The 19823-nt window shown below is 38.7% G+C and overlaps 1 protein-coding gene and 1 pseudogene across 2 annotated transcripts in view; one reads left to right on the plus strand and one right to left on the minus strand.

The window, feature by feature from the left end:
• OXSR1 (oxidative stress responsive kinase 1) overlaps positions 1–19823 on the plus strand; it is a 99483-nt gene that overhangs the window by 65672 nt on the left and 13988 nt on the right. For both annotated transcript variants that reach the window (XM_032270437.1, XM_032270447.1), the window contains 3 exons: positions 9463–9511; positions 10122–10187; positions 16538–16660. In XM_032270437.1, coding sequence (XP_032126328.1) covers positions 9463–9511; positions 10122–10187; positions 16538–16660 — 238 coding nt within the window. The remainder of the gene's footprint in view (positions 1–9462; positions 9512–10121; positions 10188–16537; positions 16661–19823) is intronic.
• LOC116545143 lies at positions 18913–19031 on the minus strand (annotated as a pseudogene).

Below are 19823 nucleotides of genomic sequence, written 5' to 3' on the forward strand. Positions count from 1 at the left end.
TTTGTCAAAGGCTTTCTCTGCATCAATTGAGATAATCATGGTTTTTGTCTTTGGTTCCGTTTATGTGGTGAATTACGTTTATAGACTTGCGTATGTTGAACCAACTTTGCATCTCTGGGATGAAGCCTACTTGATCATGGTGGATAAGCTTTTTGATGTGCTATTGCAATCGGCTTGTCAGTATTTTATTGAAGATTTTTGCATCTATGTTCATCATGGATATTGGCCTGAAGTTTTCTTTTCTTGTTGAGTCTCTGCCGGGCTTTGGAATCAGGATGATGTTGGTGTCATAAAATGATTTGGGAAGAATTCGCTCTTTTTGTATTGTTTGGAATAGTGTCAGAAGGAATGGTACCAGCTCCTCTTCGTATGTCTGGTAGAATTCGGCTGTGAACCCGTCTGGACTTGGGCTTTTTTTGGGTGGTAAGCTCTTAATTACTGCCTCAAATTCAGACCTTGTTATGGATCTGTTCAGGGTTTCGGCTTCTTCCTGGTTTAGGCTTGGGAGGAGGCAAGTGTCCAGGAATTTATCCATTTCTTCCAGGTTTATTAGTTTGTGTGCATAGAGTTGTTTGTAATAATCTCTGATGATTGTTTGAATTTCTGTGGAATCTGCGGTGATATCCCCTTTATCATTTTTTATTGCATCAATTCGGTTATTCTCTCTTTTCTTTTTTATTAATCTGGCTAGTGGTCTGTCTATTTTGTTGATCTTTTCAAAAAACCAGCTCCTGGATTTATTGATTTTTTTGAAGGTTTTTTTGTGTCTCTTTCTCCTTCAGTTCTGCTCTGACCTTAGCTATTTCTTGTCTTCTGCTAGACTTTGAGGTTTTTTGATCTTGCTCCTCTACCTCTTTCAGTTGTGACGATAGGGTGTCAATTTTTGATCTCTCCTTGCTTCTCATGTGGGCACTTATTGCTATATATTTTCCTCTAGAGACTGCTTTAAACGTGTCCCAGAGATTCTGGTATGTTGTGTCTTCATTCTCGTTGGTTTCGAAGAACAACTTTATTTCTGTCTTCATTTCATTTTTTATCCAGTCACCATTCAAGAGCATGTTGTTCAGTTTCCATGAAGCTGTGCGGTTCTGGGTTAGTTTTTGAACTCTGAGTTCTAACTTGATTGCACTGTGGTCTGAGAGACTGTTTGTTATGATTTCCGTTCTTTTGCATTTGCTGAGGAGTGATTTACTCCCAATTATGTGGTCAATTTTAGAGTAGGTGTGATGTGGTGCTAAGAAGAATGTATATTCTGTGGATTTGGGGTGGAGAGTTCTGTAAATGTCTATGAGGTTTGCTTGGTCCAGGTCTGAGTTCAAGTCCTGGATATCCTTGTTAATTTTCTGTCTGGTTGATCTGTCTAATATTGACAATGGGGTGTTAAAGTCTCCCACTATAATTGTGTGGGAGTCTAAGTCCCTTTGTAAGTCATTAAGAACTTGCCTTATGTATCTGGGTGCTCCTGTATTGGGTGCGTATATATTTAGGATCGTTAGCTCTTCTTGTTGCATCGATCCTTTTACCATTATGTAATGTCCCTCTTTGTCTCTTATGATCTTTGTTGCTTTAAAGTCTAATTTATCAGAGATGAGAATTGCGACTCCTGCTTTTTTTTGCTCTCCATTTGCTTGGTAAATCTTCCTCCATCCCTTTATTTTGAGCCTTTGTGTATCCTTGCATGTGAGATGGGTTTCCTGGATACAGCACACCGATGGGTTTTGGCTTTTTATCCAATTTGCCAGTCTGCGTCTTTTGATTGGGTCATTTAGTCCATTTACATTTAGGGTTAATATTGTTATGTACGAATTTGATACTGCCATTTTGGTGCTAGCTGGGTGTTTTGCCCTTTAGTTGAGCTGGTACTTGTTGTTCCTTTATATGTGTAGAGCCTCTTTCAGGAGCTCTTGTAGAACTGGCCTGGTGGTGACGAAATCTCTGAGTACTTGCATGTTCCCAAAGGATTTTATTTTTCCTTCACTTATGAAGCTTAGTTTAGCTGGATAGTAGATTCTGGGTTGAAAGTTCTTTTCTTTAAGGATATTGAATATTGGCCCCCACTCTCTTCTGGCTTGTAGGGTTTCTGCTTAGAGATCTGCTATGAGTCTGATGGGCTTCCCTTTATGGGTAACCCGACCTTTCTCTCTGGCTGCCCTTAGTATTTTCTCCTTCATTTCAACCCTGGTGAATCTGACAATTATGTGCCTTGGGGTTGCTCTTCTTGAGGAATACTTTGTGGTGTTCTCTGTATTTCCTGGACTTGAATATTGGCCTGCCTTGCTAGGTTGGGGAAGTTTTCCTGGATAATATCCTGAAGAGTATTTTCCAGCTTGGATTCATTCTCTTCGTCGCATTCAGGTACGCCTATCAAACGTAGATTAGGTCTTTTCACATAGTCCCACATTTCTTGGAGATTTTGGTCATTCCTTTTTACCCTTTTTTCTCCAGTCTTGCCTTCCCGTTTTATTTCATTGAGTTGATCTTCGACCTCTGATATCCTTTCTTCTGCTTGGTCAATTTGGCTGTTGATACTTGTGCATGCTTCGCGAAGTTCTCGTGTTGCGTTTTTCAGCTCCATCAATTCACTTATATTCCTTTCTATTTTGTCCATTCTCGTTAGCATTTCGTCAAATCTTTTTTCAACGTTCTTAGTTTCTTTGCATTTGGTTAGAACATGTTCTTTAAGGTCACAGAAGTTTCTTACTACCCACCTTCTGAAGTCTGATTCTGTCATTTCATCACACTCGTTCTCCCTCCAACCTTGTTCCCTGGCTGATGAGTTGTGATCCCTTGTGGGAGGAGAGGTGTTCTGGTTTCGGGTGTTTTCATCCTTTTTGCGCTGGTTTCTTCCCATCTTTAAGGATTTATCCACCTGTCGACTTTGTAGTTGCTGGCTTTCAGATTGGGTCTCAAATATTTCAGATTGACGTTCTGTTTGTTGATGATGAGGTTATTTCTGTTTCTTGGTTTTCCTTCTGACAGTTTGGCTCCGCTGCTGTAGGTCTGCTGAGGTTCACTCCAGGCCCTGCTTGCCTGGGGTTTACCTGCAGCAGCTGCTGAACAGTAAGGGTTGTTACCAGTTTTCTTCTTCTGCTATCTTTGTCCCAGAAGGATACCTGCCTAGTGTCAATCTGATCTCTCCTTTATGAGGTGTCTCTTTAGATATATGGGGGACAGGGAGCTGCTTGAGGAGACAGTCTCTTCTTTATAGGAGCTCAAATGGTGAGCTGTGAGCTCTGTTGTTGTTCATTCAGAGCTGCTGGGCAGGTATGTTTAGGTCTGCTGCAGCAGAACTCATAAACTGCTTTTTGTTCCCAGGTGCTCTGTCCCAGGGATTTAGGGCTTTATTTATGAGTTTCCGTTATGCTGCTGCCTTGTTTTTTTTTTTTTTTCCCTTCAGACCTGCCTTGCCCAGCAAGGAGACAGCCTAGTCACTGTCTGCCTGTAGAGGTTTTGCTGAGCTGCTGTGGGCTCCACCCAGCTGCCGAGTGAACTTCCCTGCAGTCCTGTTTATATGGGTATAGTTAGAACTGCTTTGGCGATGGTGGCCCACCTCTGTTGAGGCGGAGTCTCTGTGCTCTGGCGGGTTGCCTTGGCAACGGCGGGCTGCCTCAGCATTGGCTGACTACCTCTGTCTTGGCAGGCTGCCTCGGTAATGGCGGATGCCCCTCCCCCACAGAGCTGGACCATCCTGGGTTGAGCTGCGCTTGCTGTGAAACTCTTAATCCAGAGTTTCTGATTGCTGTTCTTTTGTGGGGGTGGGACCAGCCGAGCCTGATCGCCTGGCTCCCTGCCTCAGAGCCTTTTTTTAAGTTGGTGTTCCAGTCGCCTGTTGAAGAGGCGCCGGGGTCTGTTTGTTTTCCCCTGCGGCCACTCACTGTGCTGCCTTAAACAGCGGCACTGAGGTTTGTGGCGCTTTTTTTTTTTTTTTTTTTTGCCCTGGAATCTACTGTCCTGGTTCTCCGCTCAGTCCCCTTTTTAAACAGATGAATGTGCGACTTCCTGTGGCTCCAATCGCCAGCCAAAAGGGCACCCGGACCGGTGTATTTTGTACGGAGAGCTGCTGCTCCGGGGCGCCGACAAAGCCGCCGTACGGGGCAAAGCAGTGGCGCTGGCTGCACAGCCTTGCTGGCCGAAACAACCGCGCTGGTGACCTGTGGAGCTCCTCCGCCTGGAAATTTCCCAGTCTGCGGGCAATAAAAATGCGGCATCCACTCACCCTCTGCGCTTACACTGGGAGCTGCAATCCTGAGCTGTTCCTAAAGGGCCATCTTGGATCCTCTCTGTCATCCATGTGTTCTTATTGTTCAACTCCCACTTATGAAGGAGAACATGCAGTGTTTGGTTTTCTGTTCCTGTGTTAGTTTACTGAGAATGATGGTTTCCAACTTCATCCATGTCCCTGCAAAGGCCATGAACTCATCCTTTTTACTGGCTGCATAGTATTTCATGATGTATATGTGCCACGTTTTCTTTATTCAGTCTATCATTGCTGGGCGTTTGGGTTGGTTTCAAGTCTTTGCTGTTGTGAACAGTGCTGCAGTGAACATACATGTGCATGTGTTTTTATAGTAGAATGATTTATAATCCTTTGGGTATATACCCAGTAATGGGATTGCTGGATCAAATGGTATTTCTGGTTCCAGATCCTTGAGGAATCACCACACTGTCTTCCACAATGGTTTAACTAATTTACACTCCTACCAACAGTGTAAAAGCGTTCCTATTTCTCCACATCCTCTCCAGCATCTGTTGTCTACTGACTTTTTAATGATCGCCATTCTAACTAGCGTGAGATGGTATCTCATTGTGGTTTTGATTTGTATTTCTCTAATAGCCAGTGATGATGAGCTTTTTTTCATATTTTTTCGCCACATAAATGTCTTCTTTTGAGAAGTGTCTGTTCATATCCCTTGCTCACTTTTTGATGGGGTTGTTTTTTTCTTGTAAATTTTTTTTTTTTTTTTTTTTTTTTGGGGACGGGTTTTCGTTTTTTTACCCAGGCTGGAGTGCAATGGCGCGATCTCGGCTCACCGCAACCTCCGCCTCCTGGGTTCAGGCAATTCTCCTGCCTCAGCCTCCTGAGTAGCTGGGATTACAATCACGCGCCACCATGCCCAGCTGATTTTTTGTATTTTTAGTAGAGACAGGGTTTCACCGTGTTGACCAGGATGGTCTTGATCTCTTGACCTCGTGATCCACCCGCCTCGGCCTCCCAAAGTGCTGGGATTACAGGCTTGAGCCACCGCGCCCGGCCTCTTGTAAATTTTTTTAAGTTCTTTGTAGATTCTGGATATTAGTCCTTTGTCAGATGGATAGATTGCATAATGTTCTCCCATTCTGTAGGGGTTGCGTTTTCACTCTGATAGTAGTTTATTTTGTTGTGCAGAAGCTCTTAAGTTTAATTAGATCCCATTTGTCAATTTTGGCTTTTGCTGCCACTGCTTTTGATGTATTAGTCATGAAGTCTTTGCCCATAACTATGTGCTGAATGGTATTGCCTAGGTCTTCTTTTAGGGTTTTTATGTTTTTAGGTCTTACATTTAAGTCTTTAATCCTTCTTGAGTTAATTTTCATACAAGGTGCAAGGAAGGGGTCCAGTTTCCATTTTCTGCATATGGCTAGCTGGTTTTCCCAACACCATTTATTAAATAAGAAATCTTTTCCCCATTGCTTGTTTTTGTCAGGTTTGACAAAGATCAGATGGTCGTAAATGTATAGTGTTACATCTGAGGCTTCTGTTCTGTTCCATTGGTCTATATGTCTGTTTTGGTACCAGTACCATGTTGTTTTGGTTACAATAGCCTTGTAGTATAGTTTGAAGTCAGGTAGTCTGATGCTTCCAGCTTTGCTATTTTTGCTTGGGGATTTTGTTGGCTATATAGGCTCTTTTTTGGTTTCATGTAATATTTAAATTAGTTTTTTCTAATTCTGTGAAGAAAGTCAGTGGTAGCTTGATGGGGATAGCATTGAATCTATAAATTACTTGGGGCACTATGGCCATCTTCACGATACTGATTATTCCTGTCCATGAGCATGGAATGTTATGTTTGTGATCTCTCTTATTTCCTTGAGCAGTGGTTTGTAGTTCTCCTTGAAGAGGTCCTTCACATCCCTTTTAAGTGGTAGTCCTCGATATTTTATTCTTTTTGTAGCAATTGTGAATGGGAGTTCACTCATGATTTGGCTGTTTGTCTGTTATTGGTGTATAGGAATGCTTGTGATTTTTGCACAATGATTTTATATTTTGAGACTTCGCTAAAGTTTCTGTCAGCTTAAGGAGATTTTGGGCTGAGACGATGAGGTTTTCTAAATATACAATCATGTCATCTGCAAACAGAGACAATTTGACTTCCTCTTTTCCTATTTGAATACCTTTTATTTCTTATTTCTTCCTCTTGCCTGATTACCCTGGCCAGAACTTCTAATACTGTGTTGAATGGGAGTGCTGAGAGAAGGCATCCTTGTCTTGTGCTGGTTTTCAAAGGGAATGCTTCCAGATTTTGCCCATTCGGTATTGGCAGTGGGTTTGTCATAAATAGCTCTTATTTTGAGATATGTTCCATCAATACCTAGTTTATTGAGAGTTTTTAGCATGAAGCGGTGTTTAATTTTATGGAAGGCCTTTTCTGCATCCGTTGAGATTATGATGTGATTTTCGTCGTTGGTTCTGTTTATGTGATGGATTATATTTATTGATTTGCGTATGTTGAACCAGCCTTATGCCCTAGGGATGAAGCCAACTCGATCTTGATGGATAAGCTTTTTGATGTGCTGCTGATTCAGTTTGCCAGTATTTTATTGAGGATTTTTGCATTGATATTCATCAAGGATATTGGCCTGAAATTTTCTTTTTTTTTGTTGTGTTTCTGCCAAGTTTTAATATCAGGGTGATGCTGGCCTCATAAAATGAGTTAGGGAGGATTCCCTCTTTTTCTGTTGTTTCTGTTGTTTGGAATAGTTTCAGAAGGAGTGGTACCAGCTCGTCTTTGTACCTCTGGTAGAATTTGGCAGTGAATCCGTCTGGTTCTGGCCTTTTTTTGGTTGGTAGGCTATTAATTACTGCCTCAATTTCAGAACTTGAAATTGGTCTATTGAGGGATTTGACTTCCTTCTGGTTTAGTCTTGGGAGGTTGTATGTGCCCAGAAATTTATCCATTTCTTCTAGATTTTTTAGTTTATTTGCATAGAGGTATTGATAGTATTCTCTGATGGTAGTTTGTATTTCTGTGGGATCACTGGTGATATCCCCTTTATCTTTTTTTATTGTGTCTATTTGATTCTCTCTTTTCTTCTTTATTATTCTGGCTAGCAGTCTGTCTATTTTGTTAATCTTTTCAAAAAACCGGCTCCTGGATTTATTGATGTTTTTGAAGGGTCTTTAGTGTTTGTTGTCCAGGCTAGAGTGCAGTGGCACAATCTTGGCTCACTGCAACCTCCACTTCCCGGTTCAAGTGATTCTCTTGCCTCAGCCTCCTGAGTAGCTGAGACTATAGACGTGCAGTACCACTTCTGGCTTATTTTTGTATTTTTAGTGGAGATGGGGTTTTGCCATGTTGGCCAGGCTGATCTTGAGCTCCTGACCTCTGGTAATTCACCTGCCTTAGCCTCCTAAGTACTGGGATTACAGGCATCAGCCATCATGCCTGGCCTTCAACATTCTTAAAGAAAAGAATTTTTAACTCAGAATTTCATATCCAGCCAAACTAAGCTTCATAAGCAAAGGAGAAATAAAATCCTTTATAGACAAGCAAATGCTGAGAGAGGAAGCACTAAATATTGAAAGAAAAAACCAGTACCAGTCACCACAAAAACATACCAAATGATAAAGATCATTGACACTATGAAGAAACTGCATCAACTGATGGGCAAAATAACTAGCTAGCATCATAATGACAGGATCAAATTCACACATAACAATATTAACTCTAAATGTGAATGGGCTAAGTGCCCCAATTAAAAGACTGGCAAATTGGATAAAGAGTCAAGACTCATCTGTGTGCTATATTCAGGAGACCCATCTCATGTGCAAATACACACATAGGCTCAAAATAAAGAGATTAAAGAAGACTTACCAAGCAAATGGAAAGCAAAAAACAAAACAAAACGAAAAAACGGTTTGCAATTCTAGTCTCTGATAAAACAGATTTAAACCAACAAAGATCAAAAAAGACAAAGAAAGGCATTACATAATGGTAAAGGGATCAGTGCAATAAGAAGAGTTAACTGTCCTGAAGATTCTGCTTTAATTGGTATGAGGTACAGCCTGGTCATTGTTTTTTTTTTTTTTGTTTTTTTTTTTTTTTCCTTCCTAAGACGGAGCCTCGCTCTGTCACCCAGACTGGAGTGTAATGGCACAATCTTATTTTGCTGCAACCTCCAGGTCCTGGAGTCAGGTGATTCTGCTGTCTCAGCCTCCCAAGGAGCTGGGACTTCAGGTGTGTGCCACCACGCCTGCCTAATTTTTGTATTTTTTTTTAGCAGAGACAGGGTTTCACCATATTGGCCAGGCTGATCTTGAATTCCTGACCTTGTGATCCACCTGCTTCAGACTCCCAAAATGCTGGGATTACAGGTGCGAGCCACTGCACCCAGCTGGTCATTGGGGTTTTTACATTCTTCCCAGATAGTTTAATGTACTGCAGTGTTTAAGAACTGCTCTTAGGGGCTTGGCTAAGTAATACTGAACCTTAGAGAAGCTGTGATTTGCTCAGGATCATATGGTAGGTGTTGGCAAAATCAGGTCCAGGATCACATGGTAGGTGTGTGGCAAAATCAGGTCCAGTCTCTTAAATATTAAGTTCTTTATTCTGAATAATACTCTTTTAAAAGCTTGTAAAATTGACAGTCATGTCTTTACTCAAAATGAAATAAAACCAAGAAGAGATGAGTTAAACACTGAGTTTTGTTAAATTTGGGGAATATACTTTACTTTTAGAATTTTCATTTTTAAAGGGAGATTGTGAAATCTATTTTTAAGGATCTGTGGTTACCTAAATTGAAGGCTGGCAGGCTACCGTGTGGCAAGAAGTGGAGGTCTTGATCTGATCCATTTCTTCTTTGTATGTTTAAGTATGTTTTTATGCCTTGCTAAAAATGTTAGATAGAGATTGTCTAGCTTACTTATTGGGAAATAATATTAAATGAATAATATTAATTATTATTAAATAACAAATATATTAGACTCCATTAAGAAATCATGCTTCCAGAAGAAACATTTCACTAATGATTTTCTCAATTTACAGTAATTACAGTCAGAGTATTTCTGTTTTGAGTTTTTTATTTTATTGAATGTCTTATACCAAGTTTATTTTATTTTTGCTTTTTAGCAGTTTAAGGAAAGTAGAGTATACTGAGTTTTTATTTTACTGTTGAAAAATTTATTTTCTCATTTTTAATGATGAAATCTCACATTACACTTGAATTAACTGTAAAAACTTTTCTTCCTTCCCCCCGTGGTTTTAGACCAACAGCAGCAGAACTGTTAAGGCACAAATTTTTCCAGAAAGCAAAGGTAGGAAATCCCAGCTTTTGATTATGTGTATTCATAGGATGCTCCTCAGTTACTCAGATTATGTTCACTGCTCAGAGCTGCATGATTATGTTTGGAAAAATGATGGTAGATAAAATAATTGTAGAAAGCACTATGTATACAATCTTTGGTAATTAAGATACTTTAGTAAATCCATTTTTAAATATTAGGTTAAACTAATCATAGGAACAATGATTATTTTGCCATTATAAATATAATTTGTGAAAAATAATGAACTCTGATTTTAACTAAGGTTTGCTGCTGAATTTGTAAACATCTCATTTCCTGGAGATATCAGGTGGTGGGATGTTACTGTAGTTGGAAATGGAGGACCATGATCTCAAAGAACATACAGTACAGCAAACTTTTCATAGGCAATGGTTCATACGGTGTGCTACATCTTAATTTTCTGTCTCAATTTATGAAATTGTGATAATAATGTACTAAAGGAGCTTCAGAGTAAAAAAGTTTTTCTCATACTTCATTACAGACCTGTCACTATATCACATTTTGATTATGGTGAACATTTTTGTGGGGTTTGTTCGGTTCCATAAAAACTTATAAGAACAAAATACTTACTTTTCCTCTCCAGAATAAAGAATTTCTTCAAGAAAAAATATTGCAGAGAGCACCAACCATTTCTGAAAGAGCAAAAAAGGTAAATCGGAATTTAACTCAGTTTTCCTGAAAAATTACTTAGAGTAGATTTACTTTATTTTTGCATTTTAAAAATATGTTAAGTAATACATTGTTAACAGTATATGAGTATTACTGGTTTTCTTTCAGTCCTTTCTAAAGCATTCTTTGATACATTCATTCAGCAGATATCTTTGGTCTACTGTATGCCTTGGTATTACTCTGCTATCTATTAGGATGAAAAGGTATGCTAGAAATTAATTGGTAAATCAGTCACAAACTCTGTTTGATAACTGTTTCCAGCTACCAGAGTGAGTTGTGATTTTACATAGCATTTATAGCTTTGACCATAAGTCACAGTACCCTCTTGTAACTCCAAATTTTCTGTTACTTTTACTGAAAGACTGAAAGAACCTTATTATGCATACGTAATTTCTAAGAGATTAGGTCATAATGTGAGTGTAGAGAATGCTGTAATATCTCAGTTTGGGCAGCATATATTAATTTTCCTGTCCATGATACTTTTATGAACCTCAGTGAGAGCAGGGAGAAGAAAATTTTCCCTTTTCCCCTCTCTTACTTACTCACTCAAGCAGACTTATCCAATGTGCAGGAAAGGAGGCAGCTTGGGCTTCTGCTGAGGTAGACCTGAAGAAGGTAAAGGTCTTATTTATACCTTATATAATATAGTGGTAGGCCTGTCCAAGAAGTTAGAAGAATTATACTAGCAGTGACTTACTCTCTTCCATAGATCTCACTGCTTGGAAATTTTGATATTATTCCAATAATTTAACACAATAAAGAACCAGAAAAGTATATTAAATACTTGGAAATGATATTCTTAATAAGCACTGGTAGAATAGTCAACTTGTCTCTCTGATTTAGAGATACACCATTTTCAGTGGCTGTAACTCATTGTTACATATCAGAATCAGTTGGGGACTTAAGAAACGTAAACAGTGTCATCCAAAACCAATCAAAGTCATGTCTCTAGTGGGTGAGACCTGGAAGATTATCCTTATGGATAGCTAAAATCTAAAATCTAGGCTAAAATCTCACTTGACTAATTCCTTCGCTTTCTGTCAAGTCTATTCAAATGACCCTTCCTCAGAATAATATTCTCTGATTACTAAAATAATACCCTCCCATGACTCTCTGTCCCTTTATCCTACTTATCACCATCTGACGTTTTACAGTCTTTCTGTACCATTAGAATAAAAGCTTAATGAGAACAGGGACTTTTTTTCATTACCATATCTTCAGTGAGCCTAGAATAGCTCCTGACACACAGGATATTCTTAAATAATATATATCTTAAAATTTCTGTGCTTATTATTGTTTATAATAAATCCCACCTGAGAGACATCTTGATTTAGTATCTGAAATCTGATTAATTTAAGAAGAGTAGGTCGGGCACGGTGGCTTACACCTATAATCCCAGCACTTTGGGAGGCCAGGGCAGGTGGATCACTTGAGGCCAGGAGTTCAGGCTCAGCTTGGCCTACGTGGTGAAACCTCATCTCTATTAAAAATACAAAAATTAACTGGGCGTGGTAGCACATGCCTGTAATCCCAGCCACTCGGGAGGCTGAGGCATGAGAATAACTTGAACCCAGAAGAGGGAGGTTGCAGTGAGTCGAGATTGTGCCACTGTACTCCAGCCTGGGCGACAGAGCGAGACTCTGTCTCAAAAGAAAAAAGTGAGCCTCAGGCTGGGAATGTGGTGACTCGTGCTTGGGAGGCTGAGGTGGGAGGACAGCTTGAATCCAGGAGTTCAAGGCCAGCCTGAGCAACATAGTGGGACCCCATATCTACAAAAAGAATTTAAAAATTAATGAGGTGTGGTGGTGTACACATCTAGTCTCATCTTCCTAGGATATTGAGGTGGGAGGATCACTTGAGAGGGTGAAGCTACAGTGAACTGTGATCATACCATTGCACTCCAGCCTTGCTGAATACCTACATTTGTTTCCACTCTCCTGCCAAAAATAATCTACTGAAAGAATTGTTAAGAGAATTAAAAAGGAGACCAGGCACGGTGGCTCATGCCTGTAATGCCAGAACTTTGGGAGGCTGAGGTGGACGGATTGCCTGAGCTCAGGAGTTCAAGACCAGCCTGGGCAACATGGCGGACTCTGTCTCTACTAAAAATACAAAAATTAGCCGGGCATGGTGGTGTGTGCCTGTGGTCCCAGCTACTCAGGAGGCTGAGGTGGGAGGACTGTTTGAGCCTGGGGAGTAGAGGTTTCAGTGAGCCAAGATCATGCCACTGCACTCCAGCCTAGGTGACAGAGCGAGAGACCCCATCTCAAAAAGAAAAGAAAAAAGAGAATGAAAAGAAAAGGAATAAACCCCTAGTGGACTACAAATGGGAGAAGTGAAAGCTGCAACCAAATTTGCAAAACTGTGATGCCTGCAAGTTAGTGGTAAGGGACTTGGCAAATCAGAGGACTATAACTGCTAAGCTAGTATTAAGAAAAGCTTAGAAGCTTCCTTAAACAACAGAACCCCAAAAGATAAGGGAATTAACAGTGCCAGCTTCCTCCAGAAGTGAGAGTGAAAGTAAGGCTAAAAACTGGAGGATTGGTTGAAAGTCTTAGAGACTCTGGTTTCCCTCCCTCCCTCACTCCATGTTGCACTCCAAGAGATGGAGGTTTATCCTGCCGAAGAGTAAAAGAAATGGTGTCTGAACTGAAGGACCCCAGGCACAGTTAAAGATGGGAATCACTTACTGAAAAAGGGCTTTTAAGTAATTGTTTACACACTGAATGTTAAGAATCTCTGTTCATATTACTTCATTCACCTCCCGTAGCATAAACATTAAGGCTTATTACCCCCTAGACAAGACATTGGAAAATCCTTATTTGATCAGTCTGACTAACCCAAGAGGAAAAACAAAAATACTGACATTGGAGGTGGGAAATGCCCAGATCATTCTGCAGTGAAGCAAACCCCACTCACCTAAAAGCTCAGTGCTTCCAATCAGTGTTTTAGTTCCTTGCTGTTAAATATGAGCATAGATCTAGGATCACAGGATAACTGAAGTAAACCTCTTAATGTGAAAGATAGAGGACAAAATAGAAGGAAAAAAAAAGAAACTTATAGGAAACAGACTTTGTAGGAAGATAATTTAAATAAAAATCATGGCTCTCTTTAAAGAGAAGAGTTTATATTCACTAGGCCTGGTAGCCCATGCTTGTAATCCCAGCACATTAGGAGGACAAGGCGGGAGGATCACTTGAGCCCAGGAGTTCTAGACCATCCTGGGTAAGAAGGCAAGACCCAGACTACCCCCCCCAAAAAAAAAAGAAAAGAAAAGAAAAAAATGGTGGGCATGGTGGCATGTGCCTATGGTTCCAGCTGCTCGGGAGGCTGAGGCAGGAGGATTGCTTGAGTGCAGGAGGTAGAGGCTATAGGTAACCATGTTCGCGCCACTGCACTTCAGCCTGGGTGACACAGTAAGACCCTGTCTCAAAAGAAAAAAAAAGAGTTTACATTCACAAAAAATGAACGTGATACTTTTAAAGAAGCATTTGTGCCATGACAATTCAGTGAAGACTAAAGAATCATCTTCAAATGGCCTTGGTACAACTGAATATTCACAGGCAGAAGAATGAAGTGTTGGGTCTTTTCCTCTCATCCTACAAAAATATTAACTCAAAATGGACTGAAAAGAGCTAAAGTTATAATACTTTTGGAAGAAAATATAGCTATAAATCTTTGGGAACTTGAGCTAGGCAAAACTTCCTTAGGTATGATACCAAAAATACAACCAATAAAAGGAAAAATAGGTAAATTGATTTTATCAAAAGTTAAAACTTTTGTGCTTCAATAGACACTAGCAAGAAAGCAAAAAGTCTACAGAATGGGAATAAATATTTGCAAATCATATGTATGATAAGGGACTTGTATCTAGAATATATAAAGAACTTTTGCAACTCAATAATAAAAAGACAACACATTTTTTAAAATGGGCAAAGCATCTGAATAGAAATCTATTGAAAGAAGATATATAAATGGCCAATAAACACATGAAAAGATACTCAATATTATTAGCCATCAAAAAATGCAAATCAAAATAACAAAGAGGTACCACTTCACACCCACTAGGATGGCTATAATCAAAAAGACAGTAACAGCTGTTGGTAAAGATGTGGCGAGATTGGAACACTTCTACACTGGTCATGGGACTGTGAAATGGAGCAGCCACTTTGGAAAGCAGTCTGGCAGTTCCTCAGAAGCCTAAACAGAGTCACCATGTGACCCAGCAGTTCTACTCCTAGGCACACGCAAGAGAATTGAAAACGTAAGTCCACAGAAAAATGTGTATGCTGCTCATAGCAGCATCATTCATAATAACCAAAAAAGTGGAAACAACCCACGTGTTTCATCAGCTGATGATGAGATTTATAAAATGTGGTATATTCATACACTAGAATATTATTTGACAATAAAAAGCAACAAAGTACTGATACATGCTATAGCATGGATGATGTTTTCAAACATTATGCTAGTTTTAAAAGCTCGTCACAAAAGACCACATTGTATGATTCAATTTATGTGAAATGTTGAGAATAGACAAATGTATAGAGACAGAAAGTAGATTAGTGACAACTTAGGACTGGTGGCTTTGGAGAGAAATGGGCACTTATTGCCAAAGAATATGGCATGTTTTGTGAGGGGTGATAAAAATGTCCTAAATTTTATGGTAGTGATGGTTGCACAACTCTGAATACACTAAAAATCATTGAATTGTGTACTTTCAGTGAGTCAGTTGTATGTTGTATGAATTATAAGGAAGTTTTCAGAGAACCAGGACCATTACCAACAAAAAGCTTTTGGAAATTGAAAACATAGGAGAAATGAAAAATTCAATAGAAAGGTTGAGGAAATTTCCCAAAAAGGAGAATTCAAAAGATCCAAATGTAGGAAAAATTAAAAAAAAGAATATTAGAGAACCACTTGAGAAGGTTCAGCATTTAAGTAAAGGGAGTTCCAGAAAAGGAAAACTGAGAAAAACAGAAGAAAGTAAATCATTGACAAAATAATTCAAGAAAAATGTCCAAAACTGGATGGTCATGAATTTCCAGATTGAAAGAGTCTTGAGCATTCAGCACAATGAATAAAAATAGAGTAATGCTAACACACATTACCATGATAGGTCAGAATACTAGAGCGAAAAGAATAATCTGTTGTCTTCCAGGGAGTGGGGGAAATGTCACAGACAGTATCAGGAGTCATGATTACCTCAGTAGCACTTCTGGAAGCCAGATACAATGATGCAGTTATCTTCAATTTATGAAAGAAAGTGCTTACTGATGCAGCCTTTTCTTTTTTAACCAAACAACGAATGAAGTATGAAGGTGGAATCAAGATAAGTTCAGAAATGCATGGCTTTAATAAATGCTAATAATGGAGATGGTGCTTAAAGTAAAAACAGAAGTCATGTGATCCAGAACATACAATCCTCTGGATGATGGTAGAGTTTGATCTGAAATAGCAGACGTGCTGTGAAGCCAGTCTAGGATATCAGGAGGTTCTGGTGAGAGTCTTCTTCAAGAAGATGATACTGATAGGAATACCCATTTGAATGTGGTGAAAGGAGATTTAAATAGCTGAGACAGAATAAATACTAACTACAGGGGAAATAGAAATGGTAATATACAATAAGGCTCAGCTCTGAATATGATATATATATAAAGTCATGTTCTGTAAACACTGAATATTGATCTAACCAAAATTATAGTCTATCTTGAGAAAAGAATAGAGAGTTCATAACAGAGTTAAAGTTTCATCTTCTATTGTGGGAAGTCCCACAGATAATTCCTAAAACCAGAAAATCAACGATAGGAACACGTATTCAAGAGATGAATATCCAGAAGGATAAGTAAAATGAGTTGAAAGTGGTTGCCGTTGGAGATGAAGATGAAGGTTAGAAGGTTGCTGCTTTTCTTAACAAAACATGCACAGCTCTAGTACTTTGGAAATTATATGCAAGCATAATTTTGACTTAAAAATAAAAAATAACAGATTTTAAATCTTGTGTTTATTCATTTTGAGCACCCAAAACCTCTTTTTTTCCCTTAAATGTCTCAGGACATGAAAAATCAGATTTTACCTGTGATTTTACATAGGATTTTGATGTTGTTTGGGTTCAGGTATAGAAGTACAGTGCTTGTTACTACAGACAGGTGGTAGAGATTGTCAACAGAGCAAGTGATGGTTGGAGGATATGAATTTGTATGGGAACATTTATGGGGAAAATGATTATCTACTTAATGGATTGAAGTGACAGGAAAAGAGAGAAATACGGAGTTTTCTACTTAGTAAATATGAACACTACCATAATCTGCTTCTCTTTCTAATGAGCAGGTTCGGAGAGTACCAGGTTCCAGTGGCCGTCTTCATAAGACAGAGGATGGAGGCTGGGAGTGGAGTGATGATGAATTTGATGAAGAAAGTGAGGAAGGGAAGGCAGCAATTTCACAACTCAGGGTAAATTTTATTAAACTGTGTACTTTAGCTAGAACTGTGTGTGGTTCTTGTTCAGTTTAACCAGCTAAAATAGAAAGAACACAAGTGTGACAGGATTTTTTTGAACAACTTAATAATAGGAGCCCAGTTAATTCTGCATGGAAAGTTGGCCTTGGACATCTGCGTGAATATGATAATATTTAGAGTATATAAAAATGACCCAAATCTAGAGACGAAAGCTGCAAATGTCTGAGATGCAGAATACACTGGATAGGATTAGTGGCCAATTAGACATTGCAGAAGAAAAGGTTAGTGAACCTGAAGGCCCAGCAATGGAAGCTTTTCCCCTGAAGTCTGTTATCCTACCTCAGGAAAAACAGTTTATCTCTTACTCAGTTGATACATCCTAGATATATTAACTATATATGGCACGTGCACCTGTGTGTGCGTGTGTGTGCGTGTGTGTGTGTGTGTGTTTGCTAAAAACAGTGAAGAGAAGAGTCTTCCTTTTGGTTCATTTCATCACTCTTGCCTAAAAGCACTTCCTCAAGTGGATTGGCAGGACTAATTCCTAAGACTTGGAAGTGTTTTTATAAGGAAATATAAATGTTTGAGGGTGTTACACCTTTGACTACTTAGGACTATTTTTCTGGGATGAATAGTGAATATACTGGCATATCTCTTCCTGCTTTTAGGATCTGCTTTGTTGAAAGCACTTACAACTCTCTGCTGATCAACATTAAATATTTGTTGACCTTGTTTATCCAATGAGGTCTTTGAGTCTAGTCCTTTTGCAGAGCTAAGTTTGTAGAGGCCTTGCCAATGGAAGTTGGCAAAAATCTATTAAGTGCTAAGCTTGGAAACACTGTTTAGAAGATAACAAATGCAAACATTTGTTTACATACAATTGTGAGTTTAATGTTTTCTTTATAAATGTGAGACTATGGCATCCTTTCTTTCTTTCTTTTTCATGTGACTCCTCTCTGAATTGATACTCTCGTGTATTGTTCTATTAAAGCTACCAGAGGAAGCTAGAGCTACATGAATTCTGTAGCTCTAGGTTCCTGTGAAAGGGATGATGATGCTGTTTTTCTTCTGACTAACAAATATTTGGAGAGATACATTATAGCTTTTCAGTATAAAATTATTACTCTCTAGCTATCTATAGAGAAATTTGGTAATTTTGAAATAGTTTATAGTAGCTTTCTTATAATCTAATACATTGATATCTAAACAACACAGAAACATATACTTTGGCCACAGAGTAAGTAGTTTTCTGTCCAGTATTTCTCATGTTATCTTTATAGCCATTTTTTGAGATCATCTTTTTAAGAACATGAATCTTTTAAAACTAAATTGAACTATATTAAGAAAAGAATACACCATGAGCAAATGGGGTGGGGTGCAATGATGGTTCAGTATTAAGAAATCTCATAATACTAATCATTATAAGATTTAATGTTAATCATTTAAGGAGAAAAATCATTTTTATTTTCTTAGATTCTGAGAATGGCTTTGACAAAATTCTGCCCGTTTTCATAATGCTCTTCTATAGGTCCAGATTTCCATCTTTATATTATTTCCCTTATGCCTGAAAAACATTCCTTAATATTTTTTTGTGTTGTAAGTCTGTTAGTGATGATTTCTTTAAGGTCTTATGTCTGAAAATGTCTATCTTTGTTTTAAGAAGGTATGTTTGCAGGATATACAGTTCCAGGTTGACAGGCTTTTTCTTTCAGCATTTTAAAGATGTTTCTTCACTATCTTCTTGCTTGCATCTTTCCACTGAGAAATTTTTATGACATTCTTATTCTTGTTCCTTTTATAAGTAAATGCCTTTTTTCCCTGGCTAATTTTAATATTTCCTCTTTACAAATGTTTTTGGAAAATTTGATTATGATATGCCTAGGTGTGTTTTTCATCTTTTGTGTGTGTGTGTGTGTGTATGTGTGTGTGCGCGCGCGCATGCGCTTAAGGTTTGTTGAGTTTCTTGCATCTGCGGGTTTATAGGTTTTTATCAATTTTGGAAATTTTTCAGCCATTATATCTTAACATTTTTTTCTGTCCTTCAGTAACATATATAATAGGCAGCTCAAAGTCACAGCTCACTGTTTCTCTTAAGTTTTTTAAAATTCTTTTTTTTCTGCCACTTTTGTGTAGTTTCTATGCTAGCTTTCAAGTTCTGCAATATCTAATCTTCTAATCCTGTCCAGTCTCTTTCATCTCTGGCATTGTAGTAGTCTAGAAGTTTAATTTTTTTTTTTTTTTTTTAAAACCTACGGCACCTGGTATTCCCAGGCGGTCTCCCATGCAAGTACCAACCAGGCCCGACCCTGCTTTGCTTCCGAGATCAGACGAGATCGGGCGCGTTCAGGGTAGAAGTTTAATTATTTTCCCCCATCTTCTATGTCTCTACTTAACTTTTTGGAGATATGTATTACAATTATGGTAACTATTTTAATATTCTTCTCTGCTAATTCTAACATCCATGTCAATTCTGAATTGGTTTTGTTTGGTTAATTGTTCTCTTCCTTATGGTTTGAGAAGTGTTTTCCTGCCTCTCTATATCTAGTAATCTGATTAGATGCCAGACATTGTAATTTCCATGTTATTGCTTGCTGACAATTTTGTATTTCTATAAATCTTCTTGAGCCTTGTTCTGGTATATATTAAAGTTAGTTGGAAATAGTTTAATGCTTTTAGATCTTGCTTTTATGATTTGTTGGCTGGATCTGGAGTAATGTTTGGCCTACAGCTATTTATTCCCCACTACTGAGACAAGACCTTTTTAAGAACACTACCCAATCCCCTGTGAGTTACCAGTTTTTCCAGTCGGACTGGTGGAAATAGGCATTGTTGCTGGCTGTGTGTGAGTGCTATGCACTGTTCCCTCTCATCTTTTTTGGTGTCCTCCCCCACCCTTCTCAGGCATTTCCTCACGTGCATTCATTGATAAGTATTCTGTCAAACATTCACAAGTGACCCTCTGCAACTCTCTAGGGTTCACTCTTTGTAGCTTTCTCCTTCCTTTTACTGTTTTATTAACTTAATGTGCCTTAGTATCCCAGACTCTTACCTCTGTTTCCTCAACTCAGGCAGTTCCTTGGATTTCATCTGGGCTTCATCTCCTTGTGCCACAGCTTGGAAGCTTTCAAAGCAGTATACATGGACAAGGCCCACCACT

Source organism: Sapajus apella, unplaced genomic scaffold, assembly GCF_009761245.1.
Source record: "Sapajus apella isolate SASKATOON/1434 unplaced genomic scaffold, GSC_monkey_1.0 scaffold4, whole genome shotgun sequence".
Lineage (NCBI taxonomy): Eukaryota > Metazoa > Chordata > Mammalia > Primates > Cebidae > Sapajus > Sapajus apella.